This window comes from Misgurnus anguillicaudatus, chromosome 20 (genome assembly GCF_027580225.2).
Source record: "Misgurnus anguillicaudatus chromosome 20, ASM2758022v2, whole genome shotgun sequence".
In the NCBI taxonomy this organism is placed as follows: Eukaryota; Metazoa; Chordata; class Actinopteri; order Cypriniformes; family Cobitidae; genus Misgurnus; species Misgurnus anguillicaudatus.
In genome coordinates, this window is record NC_073356.2 from 6,823,068 (window position 1) to 6,848,436 (window position 25,369).

The window sequence follows — 25,369 nt, forward strand, 5'->3', positions numbered from 1 at the left end:
TTGACAGATAATCTGGAAAAGTCACAAAATCTTATTCCACTGTCATGAAGGGAACCATGTTTTCAACTAAAGAAAAGTGGCTTGCAGGTAAGATTGACCCCAAGGGACTTATTAGGGTTAAAGGACACACCCCAAAAGGCAAATTTTGGGCAATTTTTACGTGCTCTAATATATTATCTGTGCATGGGTATTTTGAGCTAAAACATCATGTAAGCATTCTGGGTACACCAAAGACTTATTTTACATTAAAAAAGTCTCATGATATGACCCTAACAACTAACCTGATGCAACTGTAGTTAAAAATTACATTTATTTACAACCCCAAATCGGAAGGGGTTGGGACACTGTGGAAATTGTGAGTAAAAGAGGAATGGAATAATTTACAAATCTCATAAGCTTATATTTTATTCAAAATAGAATATAGATTACATATCAAATGTAGATAGTGAAACATTTTGAAATGTCATGCCAAATAATGACTCATTTTGGATTTCATGAGAGCTACATTCCCCAAAAAATTGGGACAGGTAGCATTAAGAGGCCGGAAAAGTTAAATGTACAGATAAGGAACAGCTGAAGGAGGACCAATGTTTAGGAATAGGAATGTTGTCCCATTCTTGTCTACTACAGGCTTCTAGTTGCTCAACTGTCTTAAGTCTTCTTTGTCGCATCTTCCTCTTTATGAAGCGCTGAATGTTTTCTATGGGTGAAAGATCTGGACTGCAGGCTGGCCATTTCAGTATTCAGATCCTTCTTCTAAGCAGTCTTGACGTTGTAATTGATGCAGTATGTGGTCCGGCATTATCATGTTGGAAAATGCAAGGTCTTCCATGAGAGACGACGTCTGAATGGGAGCATATGTTGTTCTAGAACTTGGATAAACCTTTCAGCATTAATGGTGCCTTTCCAGATGTGTAAGCTGCCCATGACACACGCATTCATACAGCCCCAAACCATCAGAGATGCAGGCTTCTGAACTGAGCGCTAATAACAACTTGTGGGATGTCCTTGTCCTCTTTAGTCCAGATGAAATGGCGTCCCAGTTTTCCAAAAAGAACTTCAAATTTTGATTCGTTGGAGCACAGAACAGTTTTCCACTTTGCCAAAGTCCATTTTAAATGAGCCTTGCCCAGGGAAAACGCCTCCGCTTCTGGATCATGTTTAGATATGGCTTCTTTTTTGACATACAGAGTTTTAGCTGGCAACAGTGAATGACACGGTGGATTGTGTTCACTGACAATGTTTTCTGGAAGTATTCCTGAGCCCATTTTGTGATTTCCATTACAGTATCATTCCTGTATGTGATGCAGTGCCATCTAAGGGCCCGAAGATCACGGGCATCAAGTATGGTTTTTCCAGCATTGACCCTTACGCACAGAGATTGTTCCAGATTCTCTGAATCTTTAAATGATATTATGCACTGTAGATGATGATAACTTCAAACTCTTTGCAATTTTTCTCTGAGAAACTCAGAAAACTATTTTTCGCTGCAGCGTTGGGGGAATTGGTGATTCTCTGCCCATCTTGACCTCTGAGAGACACTGCCACTATGAGAGGCTCTTTTTATACCCAATCATGTTGCCAATTGACCTAATAAGTTGCAAATTAGTCCTTAAGCTGTTCCTTATATGTACATTTAAATTTTCTTGCCTCTTATCGCTACCCGTCCCAACCCCTTTTGGAATGTGCAGCTCTCACGAAACCCAAAATGAGCCAACACTTGGCACGACATCTCAAAATGTCTCACTTTCAACATTTTATATGTTATCTATATTCTATTGTACATAAAATATAAGTTTATGAGATTAGTAAATTATTCCATTCCTTTTTTACTTGCAATTTCTACAGTGTCCCAACATTTTCTGATTTGGGGTTGTACATTCACATTCACATTTTGCAGAGACTTTTACCCAAAGTGACTTACATTTTATCAGTATATATGATAAATATGTAGCGTACTTAATGCCTTTTGTAAATGTTGAAAATGTTATGTTTGTCAGGACAATACATTTCATACATTCTATATTATATAATAAGCCACGTATACACTATAAACCTGACCGACTTTTCTATTAAAGGTTTTCTTGGAAGTGTGCTTGAAAGGTAAGCATAAATGATACACAAAATTAGTATCCTGCTAGCCAGCCTCCCTAAATTCTGTGCTGCTCGGAAAGCTCTATTTATTTGCATTACAATCTGCACAACTTTGTTAGGATACCCAGAAATGAAGACAAATTAGATTAGAGAAATGAAACAACATTTGTTCATTAAGTAGAGAAAATCAAAGCAAGACATTATGTTGTTATCACCAGTGCAATGGGAAAGTCACTCCTGTGGTTCGGGTTAAGTGGCTCTACTGGTTTGTTACCTCCCTGCTGAAAAAAACAATAAAGCCATTACAGAAAATTCTAATGGTTTCCATTAAAATACCAATGAGAACCATTAGCTTTTACCATTAAAACCACTACACTGTAGTGTGTTTTGGACCATATTCCATTAGAACCAATAACATTACCAATAAAACCATTAGAATATTCTGTAATGGTTTTATTGTTTTTCAGCAAGGCTGTGTGTGACGATGTTTATTTTTAGATTGCAAAATATAAAGTCACAAACGCCATCTCTTTCATATTACATTTTTTTAAACAATTTTCATTCTGTATTTTATTGAATCATTGCACGAAAAACACCAGAAATTGAGCTGGGTATAACCGTTTTCAACTTTCATTGCATTTCATGAATGCAACGGTGCAATTAAAAAGCGAAATTTTAGGGTGGATGACAAAAATGACCTTTATTTTAACTAATGCATTTAAACATCTAGAGTAAACCAGCATTAGTCTAAGTAGATTTAAGTCAAAAACTGTTTCGAGTTTGGGAATTATTTCAAAATTGTTCAAGAAAGACATACTTTCAATAAAGTCAGAAACTCCAAATCCCACAATCCTCTGGAGCTTCCGGTTATTACCCAGCACTCCCTGCGATACTGTAAAATGGCGGCGAATGCAAGCACAAACATAGCTGTCTTTGACTGTCCGTCATGGTGAGAAGATAAATTATTTATCTAATAATTTGAAATAATTGCAAATACTGAATGTATAAACGTGTAACTGATGGGTATACAGCGGCTGCATGAATAAACTTTAATGCGCGGGGTTTCATATGCGGAGATAATAACTTCATATACAGCAGGTCTAAGCAGGCATGCTTCATTCATTCAACACCCGTGTGTTTTTCTTTGATTACATATGAGATCCCGCAGTGTTGTGTTTATAAATCTGATCTTTATCGTTGAAGAAATTAGTTTATTCGGGCTTTGATTTGCACTGGTATTTCATATATATTATAATGAACATTTGTAATGCACAATACTAATGAATCTTACAAAAAATGCACAACTGTGTTTTAGTAACACACATGCTAAGAATAAATGATAGAAAGGTGTTATTGTTTTTAATTATGATTATTTAACTTGATCTCAGGGCAGGAAAGCCTCCACCTGGACTCCATCTGGATGTGGTTAAAGGAGACAAATTAGTAGAGGTATGACAATTTTAGAAAAAAGTCCTGACAGTAATCTTTGAAAGTAGTGGTAGACTAGACGTACTGTTATTTAATTGAATGGACACTTTAAAATATCTGCATTATACATTTTTGTAATGTACTGTTTTCTACATAAAATCATCCTACATAATGTAAAGAACATTTTCTGTGAAATATAACCTTGATATCTTTAATATTGATTGAGTAAGATCATGTCAAGATTGAAATCAATGAGTGAAATCAAACTTTGATGCACCTCATCTCATCATTAAATGATAAGACTTTAACCTGGATTTCACAGACAGTCACATGTGAGCAGGTGCTTTTATCCAACGTAATTTATAAAACATACCTTTTTGACACGGAGTCAATGCAACCCCTTTAGTTGTATTTTTTTTAGTTTGTGTCTTTATTCAAGATCAGGCAGTAGCCTTGAGTCCCATATTGCCTTTATAATTTGGTTACCACACAATAAAATATTAGAGCAAAAAAAACATGCAACCTTACTGAAAAGTCCAGCTAAGACAAGCGTAAGCTGGTCTTCCAGCTTGACCAGCTAAGTCCATCTAGACCAGCTTAAAAGTGACCAAGACACAGCTAGACCAGCTTGATACACCAGCAAAACCAGCTAAACCAAGCTGGGAGACCAGCTAAAACCAGCTCACCAGCTTATGCTTTCAACACAACTTTCATAAAGTAAATTTACTTAAAGACTTCCTTCCGCTGGATAAACTAGACCCTGACCGACTATGAACAATAACAGAATGATTTTCATATGTTTATGTTGCTAAGGGTGCTGGTCAGTGATACACAAAATAATTGGGTGCTGCGGTCACAGCTTTTTTAGGGGGCGTGCACACCAAGGCGTTTACCCCTGCGGCCGGAGTATTTTCTGGGTTTTGTCCTCGCTGAGTGGCGTTTTTTTCTGTGCTCAGAGTTGAAACATGTTCAACTTTGGGTGAAACGCTAAGATGGTAAATGTCACATTTTACTGAACCATCCAATCACAGTGGAGGAGGGGCAGGACAAATACCACAACAACCACCCGGCGCATTGGCACGCCCCCACAGTCGGCGTTTTTGCATGGCATTTTCAGCTGCCTTTAAATGCCTTTGTGTACACGTCCCCTTATTATAAGTAGAACAAAGCTATTGTCCAATCCGAATTAAGGATTGGAACTAACTGTTCATAAACAGTTGTTTACTATCCTATATTGCTTCACATTGTGCCTAAGGGGGCGTGTACACCAACGTGTTTATGCCGACGGCCGGCGTTTGATCCCAATGGAAGCGCCACACGTTTTATTCACGGCCAGTGCTGAGCGATAAAAGTTGAAAAATGTTCAACTTTTGGTGATCGTCAATGTCACTTTTTACTCAACCATCCAATCACAGAGGAGGAGGGGTGAGACAAATATCACAACAACCAACCGGTGCATCGTTCAATGACTGATAAACAAAACAGAAGTATCATTGCAACCAAAGACCTTAGCTGTAAAAACAGTTGGGGTCTGCCTGCGGTTTTCAGCCCCGTTTAAACGCATTGGTGTACATGCCCCCTAACACCATCATCAGCCGTTACTTATATCACGATATAGCACAACCTCTCGTGCCTTATTGCTTACATATACAGTATAATTGAAGTTAAATGCTCTAGGTGCCCTTATTAATAACTTGAATAACTAGCGCTGCTTATTGTCTCCAGAAACTGATCATTGACGAGAAGAAGTTTTATCTGTTTGGGAGGAACCCAGACCAATGTGACTTCACGATAGACCACCAGTCCTGCTCACGGGTCCATGCGGCACTGGTCTATCACAGACATCTGAAGAGGGTCTTTCTTATTGACCTCAACAGCAGTGAGTGACTCCAAAGAAACACTGGAGATCATGATGATTGTATTATCTGTTTAATTCATGCACACATGTAAAACAGCGATTCTCAATATTGTAGTTCAATAATGGCCACCAAGACAGTGATAGCCATGTTTAATATAAAGTTAAGATGATTTTTTTTATACACTGCTGCTAAGTTGATTGTCCTAACTGTGGTCTCATTGGTGAAGTGAAGTATTTAGGTCCCACCATATTTCCGATTGACTCAATAGATGTGTTCGACTTCATGCTGCGCCGCGAGTATCGACAGGCAGATGACATCAAAGTACCACGAGAGTGATTCAAGAAATCATACAAAGCTGATTTCAAATCTATTTCGCAATCGTTTTGATGTTATCTGCAGTGGCGGCCAGTGACTTCTTTTTCGAGGGCGCACGATGCGACGCTCGTCAAAACATTTATTTAGCCCGTCATGTGCTTGGCTCATCATTTTAAAATGTGTAAACCTATGTGCATCATGCATGCGTCATGTCAAAATAAGTGCCTGCTGCAGATGCGTCGATGGGGTTTATAATAAAAGAGACTTTGAATGTGAGCGTCTCTTTTTTTCATAAACCCCTTCGGCGCGTGTACAGCAGGCACGTATTTTGACATGATGCACATACGTTCACATGAAGCGTCGAACACACATTTTGACATGACGAGCCACACACCAAACACATTTAATAGCAGATGCCCCTTTTTTAATAGCATCTTATATCTAAAACCAAACTTATTAGAAAAGCAAACACTTTAAAGTACATAAGTGTGAGAAGAAATAATAAAAAAACAGAAATCATCTTCGAATGAAAAAACAGAAATCAAATTTATTTGAGGTGTAATTACATTTAAGTTTGGCTTTTCATGGAGGGGGCAGAGCTTATGAGCTATACAGCCAGCCATTTTCAGGATACATGTGGCATGCCAGGTTCAAACAAGGCCAATCAGGATTTAGTGTACCTTTTATATCACAATGCCTACATTTCTAATGGCTAAAAAGTTTTATTTTCTTATTATGCAAAATATAAAGATTTATTTTATCAGTAATTAGCAGACCCACTTGTTCACATTTTCTGTGTAGTTTTTTAGGAAAAACTTGCACAGTTTTATGAAATAGATTTAATGTGGTAAAGTGTTTGAAATGAAGCTTTAGTACTGCATGTTTATTACTTGCAAAAGCTTAATAATATTGAAGAAATTATTTAATGGACATACAAGGAATAGATGCTGTTTGTGTGAATGTCAAACTCAATAGATCCGTCAAGTTTGCTTTCCGAGTTGCATGTGTAGATTTCTTACGTTTGATCATCTCATTTCAGCCCATGGCACATTTCTGGGCAGAATCCGCCTCGAACCTCACAAACCTCAGCAGGTGCCGATTGACTCGACTATGTCTTTCGGTGCGTCCACAAGAGTGTATACGCTGAGAGAGAAGCCCCAAACACAGAGCGGCTCAACTGCCGGAGACAGTAAAGGACTGGAGGATGAAGAACTTAAGGGATTGCTTGGCCTTCCAGAAGAAGAGACGGAGTTGGAGGTGTGTATGACTAAAAGCAGCCTTAGCCCACGCATGGATTGTCTGACACATGCTGGACTCAAAGATGGCAAAAGCTTTCTGAAAACGACAAGTTCCAAAAATATGAATTTGCTTTCTTTTGTTGACATCTGTAGATCAACTAGTCTAGTCTGCAAAACTCATAATTTTTTCAAGGTTTTTCTGTGTTTGTGAGGAATGATTTGAAGGAATTTTATGTTAAACACATTGGGTATACTCTCATACAGTCAAGCCATCTACAGTGAGGAAAATAAGTATTTGAACACCCTGCTATTTTGCAAGAAATTATGGAGGGGTCTGAAATTGTCATCGTAGGTGTCCACTGTGAGAGACATAATCTAAAAAAAATCCAGAAATAACAATGATTTTTTAAACCATTTATTTGTTTGATACAGCTGCAAATAAGTATTTGAACACCTGTCTATCAGCTAGAATTCTGACCCTTGAAGACCTGGTATGGTGCGTTTACACAAACCGCGTTCAGGCGTCAAAATCACGTCTACCACGCCTAGTTTGCCACTTGAACAGTTTGAATGCATTTGCGCGTGTAGAGCGGAGATAGACGTGCGGAAAAAGCAAGCATTTGACGCTTTTCAGAGGCAAAATCCGCTTGTTGTGGGAGGGGCAAGTGCTATGCGGTTGTCTGTTTGCAAGATGGCTGATGTTGATTGTGCATTTATCGAGAGAGTTACCAGTTTGTATTTGGTCACCTTACTATAGGGGGAAAATAAACGGCGCGGGTCCATAAACGTCACGTGACTCAAAAGTGAAATGTGTATTTACAACTTACCAGGTTGCCCGATGTCCTCACTGACACTCTTCCAAGCGAGGTCCTTTTTATTCTTGTCTATATAGAAATAAGAACTTGTGTCGTATAGCTCCGGATGACTGCTCACGGACAATATCAAGTGTTCCTTCAGGTTGAATGAGTGACTCTGGCGGCCACAGCAGCAAGCAGGCTCCTGATTGATTAATGCAGGGCGAAATCCGCCAAAGTTCAAATTCTTCAACTCGGGCGTCAGCCGGCAATTCGCGTCAAACAAAAAATGCACCATGAGCGCACAACGCTCAATTTGCGCACAACGCTCAATTTGCGCACAACGCTCAATTTGCGCACAACGCTCAATTTGCGCACAACGCTCAATTTGCGACTTTCCCGCTCAATTTGCGCCTTTCCCGCTCAATTTGCGCCTTTCTCGCTCACTTTGCGCCTTTCACGCTCACTTTGCGCCTTTCGCGCTCACTTTGCGCCTTTCACGCTCAATTCGCGCCTTTCACAGTCAATTCGCGCCTTTCACTCTCAATTAGCGCCTTTCACGCTCAATTAGCGCCTTTCACGCTCAATTAGCGCCTTTCACGTGAGCTAGACGTACGAATGAGGCAGAAACGCGTCTTCCACGCCGCGCCAAACGCCTCATTCGTGCCGCAAGACCTCCAGACGCGCGTCAACGCGTCCTCACATTGACTTAACATTGAAATTACTTGCGCTTCATGCCTCTACCGTGGTAGGTGTAAACGCGGCCTTAGTCTGCCTTTAAAATGTCCACCTCCACTCCATTTATTATCCTAAATTAGATGCACCTGTTTTAGGTCGTTAGCTGCATAAAGACATCTGTCCACACCATACAATCAGTAAGGATCCAACTACTAACATGGCCAAGACCAAAGAGCATTGTGATTTCTGGATTTTTTTTACGATTATGTCTTTCACAGTGGACATGCACCTAAAATGACAATTTCAGAGCTCTCCGTGATTTCTAAGTGGGAGAACTTGCAAAATAGCAGGGTGTTCAAATACTTATTTTCCTCACTGTATGTGCTCCAATACGCACACACATCCATCGTATTCTGCAGCCGACTCCAACGTTGTTGGAGTATTTTGGAAACCTGCACAGATAACCCAATAATAAAAATAACCAAATGAGTAAATGCACACCAGTATTGTTAATCATCCCTTCATGTTATGCTGTCTTTGACAGAACCTGACTGAGTTCAACACGGCTCATAACAAACGCATTTCCACACTCACCATTGAGGAGGGAAACCTGGAGATCCAGAGACCAAAGAGGAAGAGGAGGAGCTCACGAGTGTCCTTCAGCGAGGAGGAGGAAATCATTAACCCAGGTGCACGCTCGCATACAGTCACTGTGTATATGCTTGTTTCTGTCATTAATGTCATACACAGACCATCATTTACCTGCCAACAGCTCAACAGCTCTGTAGGCTTTGGGATTGTGCACTGTTGCTAGATTTTTATCCAGATGTTTTTTATGGCTGGATTTTGTATAACATGCTGAATGGAAAAACCATACATTGGATATGTTGTTAAAATCAATGAGACGTGCATAAACACGTTTTCCATAATAAATGTATATTTTCACAGAGGATGTTGACCCCTCCGTTGGACGCTTCAGAAACATGGTGCAGACAGCTGTGGTCCCCATTAAGGTAAAATCATTGGCTTGCTCTGGTGTGTTTGTGTTAGTATGACTGCATTGATTTTAAAGGGTGAAAAACAGCCGCTCTCCCAATACAATAAGTTGTTTGTTTCATGGCTCACAAACACAGGAAATTGCATAATGTGAGATATAATGATTTTTAAAAGCTTCCTCGTAGTAACCTCATTTCTGACTCTTAATGTAAAGATAGCGGCCCTGAGCTGTCTGTAGCTTTCAGGTGTTCAGGCGTTTGTCTTTGCTGCAATCTTCCCGTTCATACTGCTAACATAATTTCAGACATAAGCTGTTGTTGTTGAGCTGTGCAATGGAATCGTAAGAAATTAAACGGCTTTCCTGATTTTGCAAAGTGGTTGATGTCCTCAGGGCAACATTATGTTGACCCTGGGGTAATATTTAAATAAAGCAGTCAGATTTCAGAAATAAGTTTATAGTTTGTTTCAAGTTTAAGCGCACAACCCGGATTGGCTGCTTTTAGACCATTGTTTTTCATCATTTGGGTTTAGGTTTTTACAAAATTAAAATGTTGTCCTTGGGTCAACACTATGTATTAATAAGGGATGTGATTTTTCCGTATAAATATGGATTTCTGTATTTTCTTTCCACGGTGGGATGACTTGTCTAAATCACGTAAATCTGATGAGTTTTATTTTGTAAGGCTGGGGGTTATGCGTGCTTTGTTTGTAGAGGTAGCTTTGCCGTCATCCAACATGTATCCCTGACATTATGTTTGTTCGACTTCATGTGGCGCCGCAAGAACCGACGGGGCAGGTGACGTCAAAGTACCACAAGAGTGATACGAGAATTCATAAGGAGTCTGCTTTCGAATCTCTCTTGCGCTACTTTGAGGTCATTCGCCTTTCCTTCGTTCTTCGTCATACACGTGCTTGTTGAGGATGCGCATAGTGACTACATTTGGGACGTAAAGTCATCAGTCGAGTATAAGCTGTAAAACCTTATCACTGTAGAATTCTCTAAGGGGTCAGTGATATCACTAAAACAACATAAGCACTATTCGGACGGGATTAGTTTTCCAAACGACGTTTGAGTTTCAACGTGTCCCCCAGGACGTCTGTGATTTTATGTACCGATTCGGACAGGATTAAAATGATGCAGGCTATTCCAGAGATGGGAGTGTCTGTTTCATGCATTTGGGCGTTGCAGTAGCACGTGCTCTGGATAATATTTTGCTTTAAATGTAAAATTATGACGGAACATGTAATTTATTAATTTAATTTTAACAAATCAAAATAAAATATACAAATCCTACTAAAGTAACATTAGTCTACTTGTTTAATATAACTGTCTGCTTATAATAAACACAAAGAAATTAAGGAATAATGATTAATAAAAATGTATTATCTTTATTAATTAACATTACCATTCCGGAGTTGAACAACTTTGAACGGAGTTTCTTATAACGTTAATGATATTACAGTGTTTAGTCTTAACAGTGTTTGATATTCAGCTCGTCTTGATTTAATTATTTTATTTTGCCGAATGTGAAAAAACATTCATATCTGAATGAATGGGACTCAGGAAATACAATATACGCGCATTAGTAAGACCTTACGGCAGATCACGTTGGCCAAAACACGAAATGAACCGCGTTTTCAAAAGATATTGCGGGCAAACACAGACATTTGCATTCGGACGGGATTACATTTCTCAGAGGACCTCTGAGTTCGGTGAAAAACAGTAGGTAAATTGCTCTGGAATTCTTACGGAGGTCGTCAGAGAAAAACACAGACATGGCGATTCGGACGGGATTAAAAACACAGAGGACCTCTGAGAAGCACGATTTTCTCAGAGGTCCCCCTGTAAAACTAATCCTGTCCCAATAGGGCTCTAGACTGACATTGCAAAGTGACCTGAAAGAGTTTTGATGGCTTGTCCATGTCACAATTTTTTTTTGGGGGGGAAGCAGAAAATCACGCATACATGAAACTAATCGCTTTAATAATAGTCGCTCAAATAAGCATAAATAAAAAAAACTATTTATTTAGAAAGTTTATCATTTGCATGTGTTTATAAGCCTTGCACATGTTAACAATTAAGCGATTTTAGATTATTTTGTTTGGTTCTGGTTTCCGACCGACCCTGTCAATTTATGTGCAACCCAAATTTATTTTATGAGCTTGGGGAAGAAATAATACACATTAAATAAATACACAAATAAAAAACTTTTAGGCAAACTATCATTTACGTTTTAGTACAGCACCGTTTTTGTAAAGCACACGATGCAACGTCCTCCAGCAATGCTAACAAACAAGGCAGCTACACGGCCGTTTTGATGGTGTTACATTACTTCTGGCGGCAGGCGCTGCAGACAGGGCAGTCACAGACGTAATTAGCGTCTGAGCTTGCTCACGGGCTCTTTGCTGCTACATTTTGCTATCTGAGGAATTAAAACGTGTAAGAAACATTTCCAAACACCAGAACGATAATGTGCAGTTAACCTCCTCTGTGTAGAAAATGTATGGTTTAAAATGTGACAGTCGCTGTTATATAGGGAATGTGAAAGTAGATTTCTAGATTCATCTTGGTACTACAACGCCAAAGTTCGCCAGAGTTCACGGGGCCGCGGAATCACACATGCTCAGATGATGTAAAATTTGATGCAATAATGCGTTCTTCTAATCATTTATTAATTTATCTAATAAATCATTATTGACCATTAAAATCAATCACGTAGCTATAGCTTATGTCATTTTCATTGTTTATATACTTTATGGATTTAAAATTATTTACATTTTAAAGGATAATGCAGTTGTTGTGCAAAATGCATTAACGACACAATTAAACAAGTAATTTATTAAAACTTAAATAAATAAAACATGCCGTTTCAGATGTAAATATGATGCCAATATGTCATTATTTCGATTGAATAGTATTTGATATGAAAGTTAGTCAACACTTTTATTTTGGAGGTCTTTGCATGAAAGCAGGGGTGTTCAGATGGTAAGACATGTAAGTGCCATAAAAGACTGAAAGCTCTATAATATTTCGTTTGATGTTTGTGAATGCAAAAATTCTGTGAGCTGTGCACACTATGCCCCCTTAAAAAAGTTGGTGCATGACGCCCCTGAAGGGAATAATGTGTTTCCATTCATTATGGGACATACTCACCAAATGAAGTTCAACGATTTACGCGAGAAGATTACATACAAAGTCAATGCAAAGACGCAATCAGACGCGTCCTCGCAAATGACGCGAATTTGGCGGTGCAATTGCCGCGAAAACACACACAGGATCAATTGACATTGTGAGAGAGAGAGAGAGAGAGAGAGAGAGAGAGAGAGAGAGAGAGAGAGAGAGAGAGAGAGAGAGAGGTAAGAATGGTGCTCACGTCGAGAAAACTTAATAGAATACTAGAAACGTGTTAAGGACTAAAGTGTGTATGTCACTCGTGTAATTACAGTATGTTAACTGGATAATACTGGATATAACTCATTGTATAGTTTAATAAAATAATATATTTTGATTACTCAAATCAAACGTTGATCGATTGATACTCTTGATAGATTAATACTATTCCACCATCTGATCTTTAAATATTAGCAGAATAACTATACTCCAAGTAGTATTAAAAGCAAAGGGAAAACTGTTGACCATTAGATTCAGGCATAATTTCAGGCATAATGTTAATTTCGACATTTACCAATACATTTATAAAATCAAGCGTTGCAACTGTTAACATTAATTAATGCACCAAACTAACATGAATAACTGTGTTTGCATTAACTAACAAAAACAAGATTTAAAACATTTTGCAAAACTATATTGATCATTGTTTGTTATTATGTTAGTTTGTGCATTTACTAATGTTTACTAATGCGACCTTATTATAATAAGTGTTACCTATTAATTTGAGAAATTGCAGAATCGATTTTTAATGTTTGTGCTTTAGAGGATGTAAATATTATTTGTACTTTGCTGCTCATCCTGAAGATGTCTCAATTTTTTAAGTTGCTCCACTTATAGCAATACAAAAAAGACAGAGGACCATTGCAAAAGTCACATGGAAAAATGTCAAGTTGTTTCAAGTTCAGAATAAAAGTAAAATTAGTAAAGTAAAGTAAAAAAGTAATTAAACAATTGTGTGTGTGTCTATTGTTAATGTAAATGTTTGTTTCAGTCATAAAGCTAAGTGGGAGAGATTAAGTTACCAGCATTTATGTTTAAATGTGCATTTCATATCTGCAAAACCAAAATGTTTAATAAAATATTGATAGCTAATCAATACTGAATTGAAATCATATTAACAAGAATAGAATCGCATTTACAAATTGGTCATAATTCCCAACCTTTAAAAAAGTAAAATAAGTTTTAATGCTTCTTTACCACAGAAAAAGAAATTCGAAGGCCACGGCACGTTGGGATTGGACGACAGCATAGCGCGCCGATTACAGAACTTCCCCCTCAGTGCTGGGCTCTACGGCGACCTGCCACCCACCAGCCACGATTTAGGAGGCCAGGGGGGCGGTGGCCAGGGAGGCGGGTCATCTGCAATCCTGGCTGGGATGCCTCTACCTTTCCCCAACCCCGCCCCAGAGATCGATCTCACACCCACCACTGTGCAGCCCCCTGCTATGCTGAACCCCACACCTGCGCCAGGACCTTTTATGGCCGAGCCCCTGAACGAGCCACGCAAGAAAAAATATGCAAAGGAGGCGTGGCCTGGCAAAAAACCCACCCCCTCCCTGTTGATCTAACATGCAGGACTTCTTGTTTTACAGTGACACATAAGACTTTGATGCTTACGTTTACAAGCATCTGCACGTTTGGACCACATTTTCAGGTTAACGGTTCCAAACTCTACAGGTTTTTGCAGATTTAGACGCTTCAAATGCAGAAGGTTACCTGTTGCAGGGCGAGGCATTACCGCAAGGATTATACATTTGGGAAGGTGAGGCGTAACTGTGTAGACACACTATAAACTGGTACTATCAGCCTGAAGTCAGTGAAACTCATGAAAACATTGTCGGCAAAGAATTCTCTCATAGATGATTAAAAATTATTTTGCAATTGTTATTTTTAGGACCTGTTTGCATTGACATTTTCATAAGAATTACAGACATTTCCCACACAAATTCTCATTAACATGAGACATGACATCATTATCATAATCTTTCTTATTCTAAAAGATTTAATAAAAACTTGGGACTTTATTGTAAACTAAACTGAAAATGTCACAATTCTTGTCTCATAAGCAAATCATAAATGTCATTTTTTTTTTCTCTCTGTACTTTGGGAAGGCATATGGCTCTGCATGTTACAGATTGTTTTTCAAACGTTTCTGATGAACACTCGACCAGAAAGCTTATACCACAACCAACAGATATCAGCAGATGATTAAATAAATGCATTGTTACATTAGAGATACAAGCTGACAGCTGCTGTTACTCTTGGCCATAAGGTAAACCGCGATGGCATTTTAACAAGAATACTTATTTAAAACCCTGTTTTGTGTTGGACAGAAGTGCCATTTTATCGTTGTTCAATTATAATTTCATGTATCTTTGTTTTTAAAGAGATTTTTTTATATTGGCCTACACAAACCAAACCATATCAACCAAATGTTACAGTAATGGATTGTAATGTTGAAAACTAAATCTGTAGCATTGATTAACATGTCCGATTTCTTTTTGTGCGTTTACATGACTGTTTGTATCACACGATTTAATGAAACATTTCTAAATAATGCTATGTATTTGGTTTATAGAGGGTAATGCAACTTTAAACCTGTTCAAAGATAGAAATGTAAATGAATGGAGGGAGATGCCTCGTAATGTGAACTGTTTTGTTAGCGTTTTTATATATATATTTTTTATATCTTGGATGTTTCTTGCTACCCAGTGTAAGAAGCAGTAATGGCAAGATTTAATGTGGAAAGATGAAAAGGATTTCTGTCACTGTTGGATTATTTGTCTAATAAACAGTGTTCCTTACTTTAAACATGGATGTCAATAGTTAAATGCAGTAATGCATTATTTTTTAAAGGCGGGGTGCACGATCTCTGAAAGCCAATGTTGACATTTGAAATCACCTAAACAAACACGCCCATACCCCAATAGAATCTGGACCTTCTTTTGATAGACTCGCCCTACACATGCGCAACCCAGGCAACGATGTCAGTTAGTAGACATGCATCTTACTGCTGATTGGCTACAAGTGTGTTTTGGTACTCGGACCCTTTTCCAAAGCGTTTCTCAAAAACCGTGCACCCCGTCTTTAATTTACATGTTTTTTACATAATTTACATGCTTCGCTCGTTAGTAGTGCAAAATGTTAACAATAGTTTTTAAAAAATATTAAGAAATGACACTGTTTCCATTAACAAATGTTATGAGACTAAAATGTTATTTTGTTCTCAATCGACAAGTCATTCCAAAAACAATGGCGGCAAGTATGTTGGACTTCATACGGTGTTGTGCAGACCCACATGGAGATGACATCAATATACTGTGAGAGCGATTCAAAAACATACAGGGCAGTCGACTCTCGAATCGCTCTCGAGGTAGGCTATGTTGGTTCTTGCGACACCGCATGAAATTGAACTTGTGTCTTGTCCTCCAACCAAACATACCGCACCATATTTAAAGATGTGACTTAAACTCACGACAGGCAACCTGTAAATGGCCATTTTCATTTTAGGGCTGTGCAAAAATATCGATACAGCTAACTATCGTGAGCCCAGCCCTATTTCATTTCCCTTGCTTTTTTACGATATGTTCCTTTTTTCTAATTGCCTAAAAACAGCTTAACTTTTTGCAATATATGGGAGTTTTTGCTAAATTGACTTTTCCATTGTACAATAGGGCTGGGTATTGGCAAGGGGATCACGATACGATACATGGCTCATGATACGATACGTATCACGGTACAATTCGTTGCGCGGCTCATTGCGGTGCAGTGCATGCTGTGATATATTGCGCTGCTTATCCCTTTTCTTTTTTAATCAAAAATTAAAAAAATTTTTTTATTAAAGCCCAAGTGCATCCACACGTTGGCTTTGAAAGCTACAGGTGTTTTAAAATTTTCTGCCATTTTCTTACTCCCGCTAACTTCTGAGACATTGGCCAAATGGCCGTATATGACAGACAACTGGACAGCAGCAACTACAGCAGCGGCGGAGGAGGTCGTTTGATGCACACGGAGGGATTTGATGGGTTCTTTAAAATATCAATACACTATCTTGGCAAAAAACTTATCACGATTGTTAGCTGTATCGATATTTTTGCACAGCCCTATTGTACAACGACTGATAAACAAACATCAAAAAGTATCATAGCAACCAAAGTGCTCAGCTGAAGAAATGCTGGCAAGCGCCCACAAGCTGCGTTTCCATTAAAGATTTGCACTAAACTTTAGCGTTGTTTTCTAAATGCCAACAAAAAACTATTGCGAAATTACATCGTTTCCATTAACCGATGTTAGGCGACAAAAACATTATTTTGTTGTCTTGCTAGAAGTCATTTTATAAAACCATTGCGACGGGTGTGTTCGACTTCGTTTTTATGCTTTTTATGTTTTAGTCGATCAGTTAATGGAAACGTTGTCATTTCGCAATGGTTTTTTTGTCGACATTTGGTAAGTAATGCAAAAGTTTTGTGCAAATCTTTAATAGGAATATTAAGATCGGTTAATGGAAACTTTGTCATTTCGCAATAGTTTTTTTGTCGACATTTAGTAAATAATGCAAAAGTTTTGTGCAAATCTTTACTAGGAATGTTATTAAGATCGGCTAATGGAAACGTTATTTCGCAATCATTTTTTGTCGACATTTAGTAAATAACGCAAACGTTTTGTGCAAATCTTTACTAGGAATGTTATTAAGATTGGTAAATGGAAACGTCATTTCGCAATAGTTTTTTTGTCGATATTTAGTAAATAATGCAAAAGTTTTGTGTAAATCTTTAATAGGAATGTTATTAAGATCGGTTAATGGAAACGTTGTCATTTCGCAATAATTTTTTTGTCGACATTTAGTAAATAATGCAAAAGTTTTGTGCAAATGTTTAATAGGAATGTCGCTATTTCAGTTTGCACAATTTAAAGGGTAATAGAAACGCATCTAGTGTCACTTTTCAATTAGCTGTCCAATCACAGTGGAGGAGGGGCGGGACAAATACCACAACAACCAACCGGTGCATCATACAATGACTGATAAACAAAACAGAAGTATCATAGCAACCTAAGCGCTTAACGGAAGAAACGCTGGAAAGCAAAGTTGGGGTCCACATGGCTTTTTCAGCCACGTTTAGGCACTTTGGTGTACGGGTTGTAGTCTTTTTATCTCATATCTATCTTTCTACGTTTCACGTATGATCTTTTGGCCATGTAGACATAATTTATCTTACTTTTGAATACTCTCACATTTTCGCTTATGTAAAACAATTCAATTAAACTTTTAATTATTTAATAGCTAGCTTGATTAAAAATAACAGTAAAATATTTTGTCCAGAAAGTGAAGTTTATCTTGATTTTTCACATGCCTGATGCTGTTGTCTACTTGGTAAAGAAGTAATGTTTGATGAAACTAATTGTTGCTAAGAGAAATGATGGAAACGGTCCTGAGGTACACTTGTATGTAAAGTAGTATAACAAGAAATACTGAAACTCGTTTTTGCCTTTTGTTTAATACAATTTATCTTTAAATATTTCAAGTTTTTCTATATTTCTAAAGATTTCAAGCCAAAACAACATCTATATAAGCATATGAAGCTAGCAATAATAGGAAGCTAGTTAAGGGTTGCATTGTAACGTCACAAATGCTGTCACATTTGTTTAACTCCTCATCACACCTGTCTTTTATTTTCAAGAATCCTGAAGATCTTGAGTAGATGTTTCAGGTGTGTTTGAAGCAGGATATGAAAGTGTGAGTAATGACTTTTTTCCACTAGATGGCGGTGTGTGACAGAGCTGTTCACAGTGCCGTTGCAGAGATTTCTCCTGCCTGTGTTAATAAGCAGACATTTCAGCAACCCCACAATAATAAAAATAATAAATGCACGTCTGTGCAAACTGGCAGGTAAAAATAAAAGCATACACGACACTGTAACACTTAATTTATTGCTCAAATCCTCATAAGAGTTTGAAAGGTTTGATGCGTCTCCGTCAGTTTTTCTTCGTGACCCAGCAGGGGTCTCGCGCGCTCCTCTCACTGGCACCTCATTAATCAAACGTGCATGAGCGCGCTCAGGTTGCCATGGCAATAATTATCAGAGCTGCCTAATTAACTTTCTCAATTGCTTAATGATATACGACCCTATGAACTCCCCTCTGTTTCTTGCCTGTCTATAATTCGGGCTCGGTTTTCTTCCTCTTGATTTTTCCCTTTTCTTTCTCGCTGTTAACCCGTGACCACCATTTTACCAGAATAAAATATGAACAGATTGATGTTAAAGTTTCAGCTCAGAGTTTTCGCACCTTACTGCTGACACAACAGGTGCATGATACATTTCAGAAAGTTTTTTCGTAAGAAAGTAGATGTTTTTAACCTAATGTCTGTTGGCAACATCTGTGGCATACTGTCACAAACAATAGTTTCTGATCAGTTAGATGATGCCTTAAAAATACTAGCTTACAGTTTTAAGCTAATTTTTAAACATATTAATTAAGTTCAAATAAAGCTATTTGTTACTTGTGCTGTAAAGTTATCTATGAGGTAAAGGTAATCTAGTTATGGCTTATCATATGTGAACTTCAAGACCCTAAATTTGATTTATTTAGCAAACACTTTTATTTAAGGCGACTTTAAAATGAGGAGAATTTAACATTTTGTCTTAATAGCCAACAAAATATTTCCAACAAAACTGGTTTGAAGATTCATATGGCCTACTTTGTGTGATTTGTCCTTTATTATTCTTTTCTTATCAACAAGGGCAGATACATTAAATGGAGTGAAAATAATGGGCATTAAGTGAATTGTTGATGCTTTAGGTTTTTGATCATTCTTGAATGCTGAATTATGAAGAATTATGGGAAATCTTGTTAAACGGTAAAACTGTAGTAACCATTGTTTTTTACTGTAGTTACTGTAGTTTTACTGTATATTATGATAACTACACTGTACAATATTTGCTGTAATTATGCAGCTGGTTGCAAGTAACTTACTGTAGAAGATAAAGACTGAAAATGTTTCATGTTCATTTAACTTTGAACAATGCCAGTAAATAACATAAATGTAAAATCTACAGTAAGTTACTGGCAGCTAGTTGCCAGTAATACCCAGTAATACTGTAATTTCTACAGATTTATTTTACAGTGTACATTGTAAAAATGTGCTTATGCAGCTGTTTAACTTATTGTAGATTTTAAAGTATCTTACCGACTGGCAACAGTTTGTTCACAGTTAAATGAACATTAAACATTAAAGGAAAACGCCACGTTTTTCAATATTTTACTACGTTCTTACCTCAACTTGGATGAATTAATACAAACCTATCTTTTTTCAATGCATGCGCTTCATTTTTGTACAGCGTGTTGTGAATGTGTTAGCATTTAGCCGAGCCCCATTCATTCCTTAGGATCCAAACAGGGATGAATTTAGAAGCCACTAAACACTTCCATGTTTTCCCTATTTAAAGAGTAACTAAACCCTAAACCAACTTTTACTGATTTGTAAGAATAGGGCTTTATTAGTGCTGTTCATTGATTTGAGTAACTTTTTTGACATTTGGGTATAAATTGTTTCAATGCTAGAATATATGGTGTAAAAACGTCTGAGTGCTGCCCTCTTCAGGTTGAATGGTGGCTACTGTAGTTGAATTTTCCTATTTAATGTTGCAGTACCGAGTGATGTAAGTGGTACGACCCTACGCAAGCAACTTGGAGCGCACCACGCCCTTGATACGATCTCACCACACCCTTGGTACGAGCTCAGTTCGTCCCCTCTATCTCCGTTGGGGTCTGCCCACTTTTCTTGCATTTTTCAAATATTGTCAGTGGGTGGAGTCAGGCTCTGAACAGGGGTTTAGTTACTCTTTAAAGACTGTTACACAAGTTGTTACACGAGTAAATATGGTGGCACAAAATAAAACGTGGCTTCTTAATTCATCCATTTGGATCCTAAGGAATGAATGGGGCTAGGCTAAATGCTAACACATTCACAACCACCTGTGCATAGATGAAGTGCACACAATAAAAAAAGATTGGCATGTATTAATTTGTCCAAGTTGAGGTAAGAACATGGTAAAATATTGAAAAACGGTGGTGTTTTCCTTTAACAAGTCTTTATCTTTACAGAATAAAACTATAAAATAACAGCCTCATGCAAAGCATTCTGGGAACCAGAAATCATCATGATTCTTCCATCAGATTTTGGTTCCCAGAATGCTTTGCATGAGGCTGTAATTTTAGTTTTATTCTGTAAAGATAAAGACTTGTTAATGTTTAATGCTCATTTACCTTTACACAAACTGTTTCCAGTACATAACACAAATTAACATTAACAGTAAGTTACTGGCAAACAGCTCCCAGTAATACACTGTAAAAAAAATCCATAGAAATTACGGTGTTACTTGCAGCTGGTTGCCGGTAACTTACCGTAGATTTAAATGTATGTTATTTACTAGCAACATTTTGTTCAAAGTTAAATGAACATTAAACATTTACAAGTCTTTGTCTTTACAGAGTAAAACTAAAAAAACAGCATCAAGCAAAACATTCTGGGAAACAAAATCTGAAGCAAAAAACGAAAAAAGGTTGATGATGATTTCTGGTTCCCAGAATGTTTTGCATGAGGCTGTTATTGTATAGTTTTATACTGTAAAGATAAAGACCTTTACATTTTATTTAACTTTGAACAAACTCTTGCCAGCAAATACATAAATGTAAATCTACGGTAAGTTACCGGCAACCAGCTGGAAGTAACACTGTAATGTCCACTGATTTTTTTACAGTGTACTGTAATTTCTACAAAACATTTTAACAGTGTATGGTTACTGTAGTGTGACAATGGTAAATTTGTGGTAACTGTGGTTTTGCTGTACTACAAATAGTTGAAGTGTGTTTAGTAAAACCGTTACTTTTGTTTATTTGTAATATTTCATTAAATAACCTGCTTTTGTTCATAAACTATTTTCTTGTTTGCCTAATGTCACCGAGCCTTCTTGGCTTTGCAGTCCTTACTTCATTCTGGTATGCAACCACTTTTTACAATCCAAATACAATCAGTTGCCTATGAATTAAATCAAACCCCATTCCTGCTTCACATCAGATTATAAGAGTAAAATTCAAAAGTCATTTTTTGTTGGCTTGCAAAACTGTGAGCACTTGCTATATATGTTATAAATATTTATTTGCGGTAGATCAAACCTACCTTGCTTGGCTACCCTGTAAGTGCCATTGTTTCCACAGATCGAGTTAAAATTATTATCTGTTCAAATTAAAGGCACCTGTGATAATCCTGTAAATCTTCTTGTATATGCTGATATCTGGTATGAATGTCAGTAAGTGTGTGTAAGCTCAGGAGCGATGTGTGCGCCTGGGGCAGCAGGTGACCTCATGTGACGGGTTGAGTGAAGGGGCCGGTGAGGGCCTGTCAGCTCCTGTTCACTCACTCAGTGTCTGATGCAGCCAGGCAGAACTCTGCACAACACCTGCTGACACTCGCGCTGGCCCCGTGCCTTCACGTCATACACGCTGCTGTCAGGATGGACTCATAAGGTTACACGAATCTTACTATGCACACACACTGTTGACGGCGTGTCACACTCGATCTGGATGTTCTGTCGTGTCCCACCCGGGCAGTTTGCAGGACCCTCATTTAACATGCATCCATTCTGAACACACTTAATCGCCAATACAATGTTTTAAAAAAAAAACCGCAAAAGCCTCTAACCACCACATCTGTCAAAAATGAGAGAATGATATTAACCGAATGCTCTTGAGACATATTATAGGCTAAATTTTTTAAAGAGGGGTTAAAGCTATTTCATGCATTCTGACTTATTATCACTGGTTAAGAGTTGGATTCCTCGTGCTAAACGTAGGCACAGTGTCAAAAAGTAGTTGGACGTATGATGGAGTATTTCTGTGCAGAATGCAGAAGTTTTGAAGGTTTTTTTTCGAACATGAAAGATTCCTACTTAACAGTCTTGCTTTATTTCTTTTATCTGTAATTTCAGTGCAGGAAGTAAATTGGAAGTCCTTATATGGACACTCCACCCCGAATACATGAAATACACGTTGGCGCGAAATCACATCAACAGAGAAGTAGTTTGTGAGGGAAATTAAGCGTGTTTCAGCTTCCCAATGAACCCAGCATTATGGAAACCATGGATATTGTTTGTTAATCTGGGCTAGTAGCAGATTTGTGCATGTGTGTTTGTTTAACATGTTTTATCCGTGCGTAAGTGCATATAATGTAAACAAAATGAACATTTAGTGAATCATAATTTGTCCAAAGATAGTGGGATAATGTTTTTTTTGTGTGTGCTGCTTGCTCTTGACTCGCTCCGCCCGCGGTACGCTTCCAGGGGCTCGTTTTTTTGGGGAGTAGCAGTACAGTAGTGTTTTATACATCTGATAAAACTAAAGACTCTTCGGAGATATAACGGATGCAGTGATACTCTATAGGTACTCAAGATTAACATGGGATTTGCAGAAACACTGTGTGTTATGTGACCTTTAAATACTTCAGCTTCAAATTTGCTTAATCAGGTCATTCAGAAATACCGGTTGGTTGGCAGAATTCATTAAGAGTCTGAAGAAAAAATGCTAATTTACTAGAAAACATGTCGACATCACTCGAGTTAAGGCGATTATTAGTGGACCTTTCAATTCAAGGGTTGCATTTAAATATAGTTTTACACATAAACGTAATATTTGTGTTTGTGTTTTAAAGTTTTGTTTCAGTTTGCCATGCCTCCTGCGCGGCGGTGTAAAAATAAGATATTTTCGACTTTAAAATCCAAAGATCGTATCTTAAACTGTCGGAATATATTCCATTTTAATTCATTTGGAATTACAGATGTTTAACAATAAAATCGATGCATGGGAATTAGTCATATTAATTTTTGAAATACCCATCACTCTTAAATGTCGCATGTCCCTTATTGTACATCAAGGCATTACAATTTAGTCCCTTTCACGTAATTTTAATCATTGAATTTGATCGTTTTACTTTCATTCAATAAAGCACATGTTCTGTAACATTTACATGTGCATTAAACACCGCAAAACAATTTTGCTATATTTTAAATATTTTTTGAAAAGATGACGAACTAGAAAACTGTTTCCTGAACCTATAGCCTGGGCGCCTCCTGTTTGCATCATAATAGGCCTACATTTTAAAATGTCAAAAATAGGCCAACGTATATGGTTTAAAATAATTTCTTAAACCTTGTTAAATTATTTTGGAGTAGTAGGCCTTCTCCACAGTTCATTTTCTGTGTGCATCATTGTTGCATGTTTTTTTATTACGTTTCTATTCTGAATAAACAAACAGTGCAGTTTACATGCTTCGTCCTTTTTGCATTAGTTCATTAAGTTAATTCTGAACAGATTTCTGTAGTCAAACAACTCTGAATTGTAGTTGAGAACGTCACGGCGCACTTTTAAAACATTGTCGGGTTTAAATTGGGCTTGGGCTCATAATTACAATTAATGTGTCGGTCGGGCCGAGATCGGACACAACGTGCAGGGGCTTCGGTTATGTTTTTTTGGGGCCGATCTAAGCTCTTATACAGATGATGTTGACGCTGTAAAAGTTTCGAATATGCCTACCTGCAATATTGCAATATTGCCACAAGGAAACGTGCGTACGTCAAGTTGGAACCTAGTTTTCAACGTCAAAGACGAGCGTTGGAGTGGATTTGAGCCCACGCACGGTCTAAGATCAAATCGAATAAACTCTACATGCTTCTGCATGACTACTTTTTGTGTCTTTACTACATAATTTACATGATTTACAACACTGAGAATATTGTAAATTCATTGACTTGCTAAAGGTACAGATGTGACCAAAATCTAAGAACATTTTGACTTCTGCTACAAAGTACTCTAATGTAGGCCGAAGTGAATCCAGTTTTGGAAGTGCTTTCAGAAATTAAATTTTCCGTATTCTCATTGAATTTCAAACTGACTCTGCTCTTAAAGTGGATTTTATTTCTATACGTCAGACACTCCGCTATTTATTAGTATGTTAAAAATGTGTTCAAAACTGCATTCTTGCCTTACTTTGATTCACTATAAGACTACAATAAAGATTTGTATTTATAGTGATCTTGTTGTATTTGCTGGGAAATTTAAGGTTATTGTAACACATGGCAATTTCATGACAATTTCTACGTATTTTACAAGGTGGTTAATTTGTATTCATTCATACGTCCACACTGGTACGTTTTCGTAGGATTTGCTTTCGCCCCCGTAACATTGGGGTTAGGGGTGGGGTTTCATTATTGCTTTTTTAACAATGATCACGTTTTTGTATGTGTTGATTTACTTCGTATGAATTCATATACTGAAAAAAATGATTAATTGAATTTAATCAATTTTTTAAAGTAAGTGGTTGCAATCAATTTATTTAAGCTACATTTAAACAAAAAAAAAACTTTTGTTTAAATGTAGCTTAAATAAATTGATTACAACCACTTACCTTAAAAAAATTTATTAAATTCAATTAATCATTTTTTAGCCAACTCGTAAACTACTGTACCCTCTAAAAGTTTTTGCTAAATAGCACTAAAAGCTCGTAATCATATGGGAACCATTTGTATATTATATTTATACTTTTTTATAGCACCACTATAGCACCAGATATGGTTCCATATAGCAAAATATGGTTCTACACAGATACTATATGGTACTTAAAATGGTTCCCCTATGATTACGAGCCAGTGAACCACTATTAGTGCTATTTAGCACCGTTTGTTTTTGGAGTGTACGTATGAATTCCAGTGAGATCAGGCTGATAATTTCAATCATCATTGCAAG

At 37.4% G+C, this 25,369-nt stretch overlaps 1 protein-coding gene across 1 annotated transcript; it reads left to right on the top strand.

The window, feature by feature from the left end:
* Window positions 1-2,925: 2,925 nt before the first annotated feature.
* On the top strand, window positions 2,926-15,385 carry ppp1r8a (protein phosphatase 1, regulatory subunit 8a). Its single transcript, XM_073858044.1, has 7 exons — window positions 2,926-3,043; window positions 3,483-3,543; window positions 5,248-5,401; window positions 6,736-6,953; window positions 8,951-9,095; window positions 9,355-9,419; window positions 13,777-15,385. Exons 1-7 carry the CDS (start codon window positions 2,994-2,996, stop codon window positions 14,140-14,142), a joined length of 1,059 nt encoding a protein of 352 aa, XP_073714145.1. The 5' UTR covers window positions 2,926-2,993; the 3' UTR covers window positions 14,143-15,385.
* The last annotated feature ends 9,984 nt before the right edge of the window (window positions 15,386-25,369 follow it).

Excerpts from the sequence above, each read along its gene's own strand:
- ppp1r8a (XM_073858044.1), top strand. The coding sequence starts at position 2,994 with ATGGCGGCGAATGCAAGCACAAACATAGCTGTCTTTGACTGTCCGTCA. Across the intron at positions 6,954-8,950 it reads AAGAAGAGACGGAGTTGGAG|AACCTGACTGAGTTCAACAC; the intron begins GTGTGTATGACT and ends TGTCTTTGACAG. Across the intron at positions 9,420-13,776 it reads CAGCTGTGGTCCCCATTAAG|AAAAAGAAATTCGAAGGCCA; the intron begins GTAAAATCATTG and ends TCTTTACCACAG.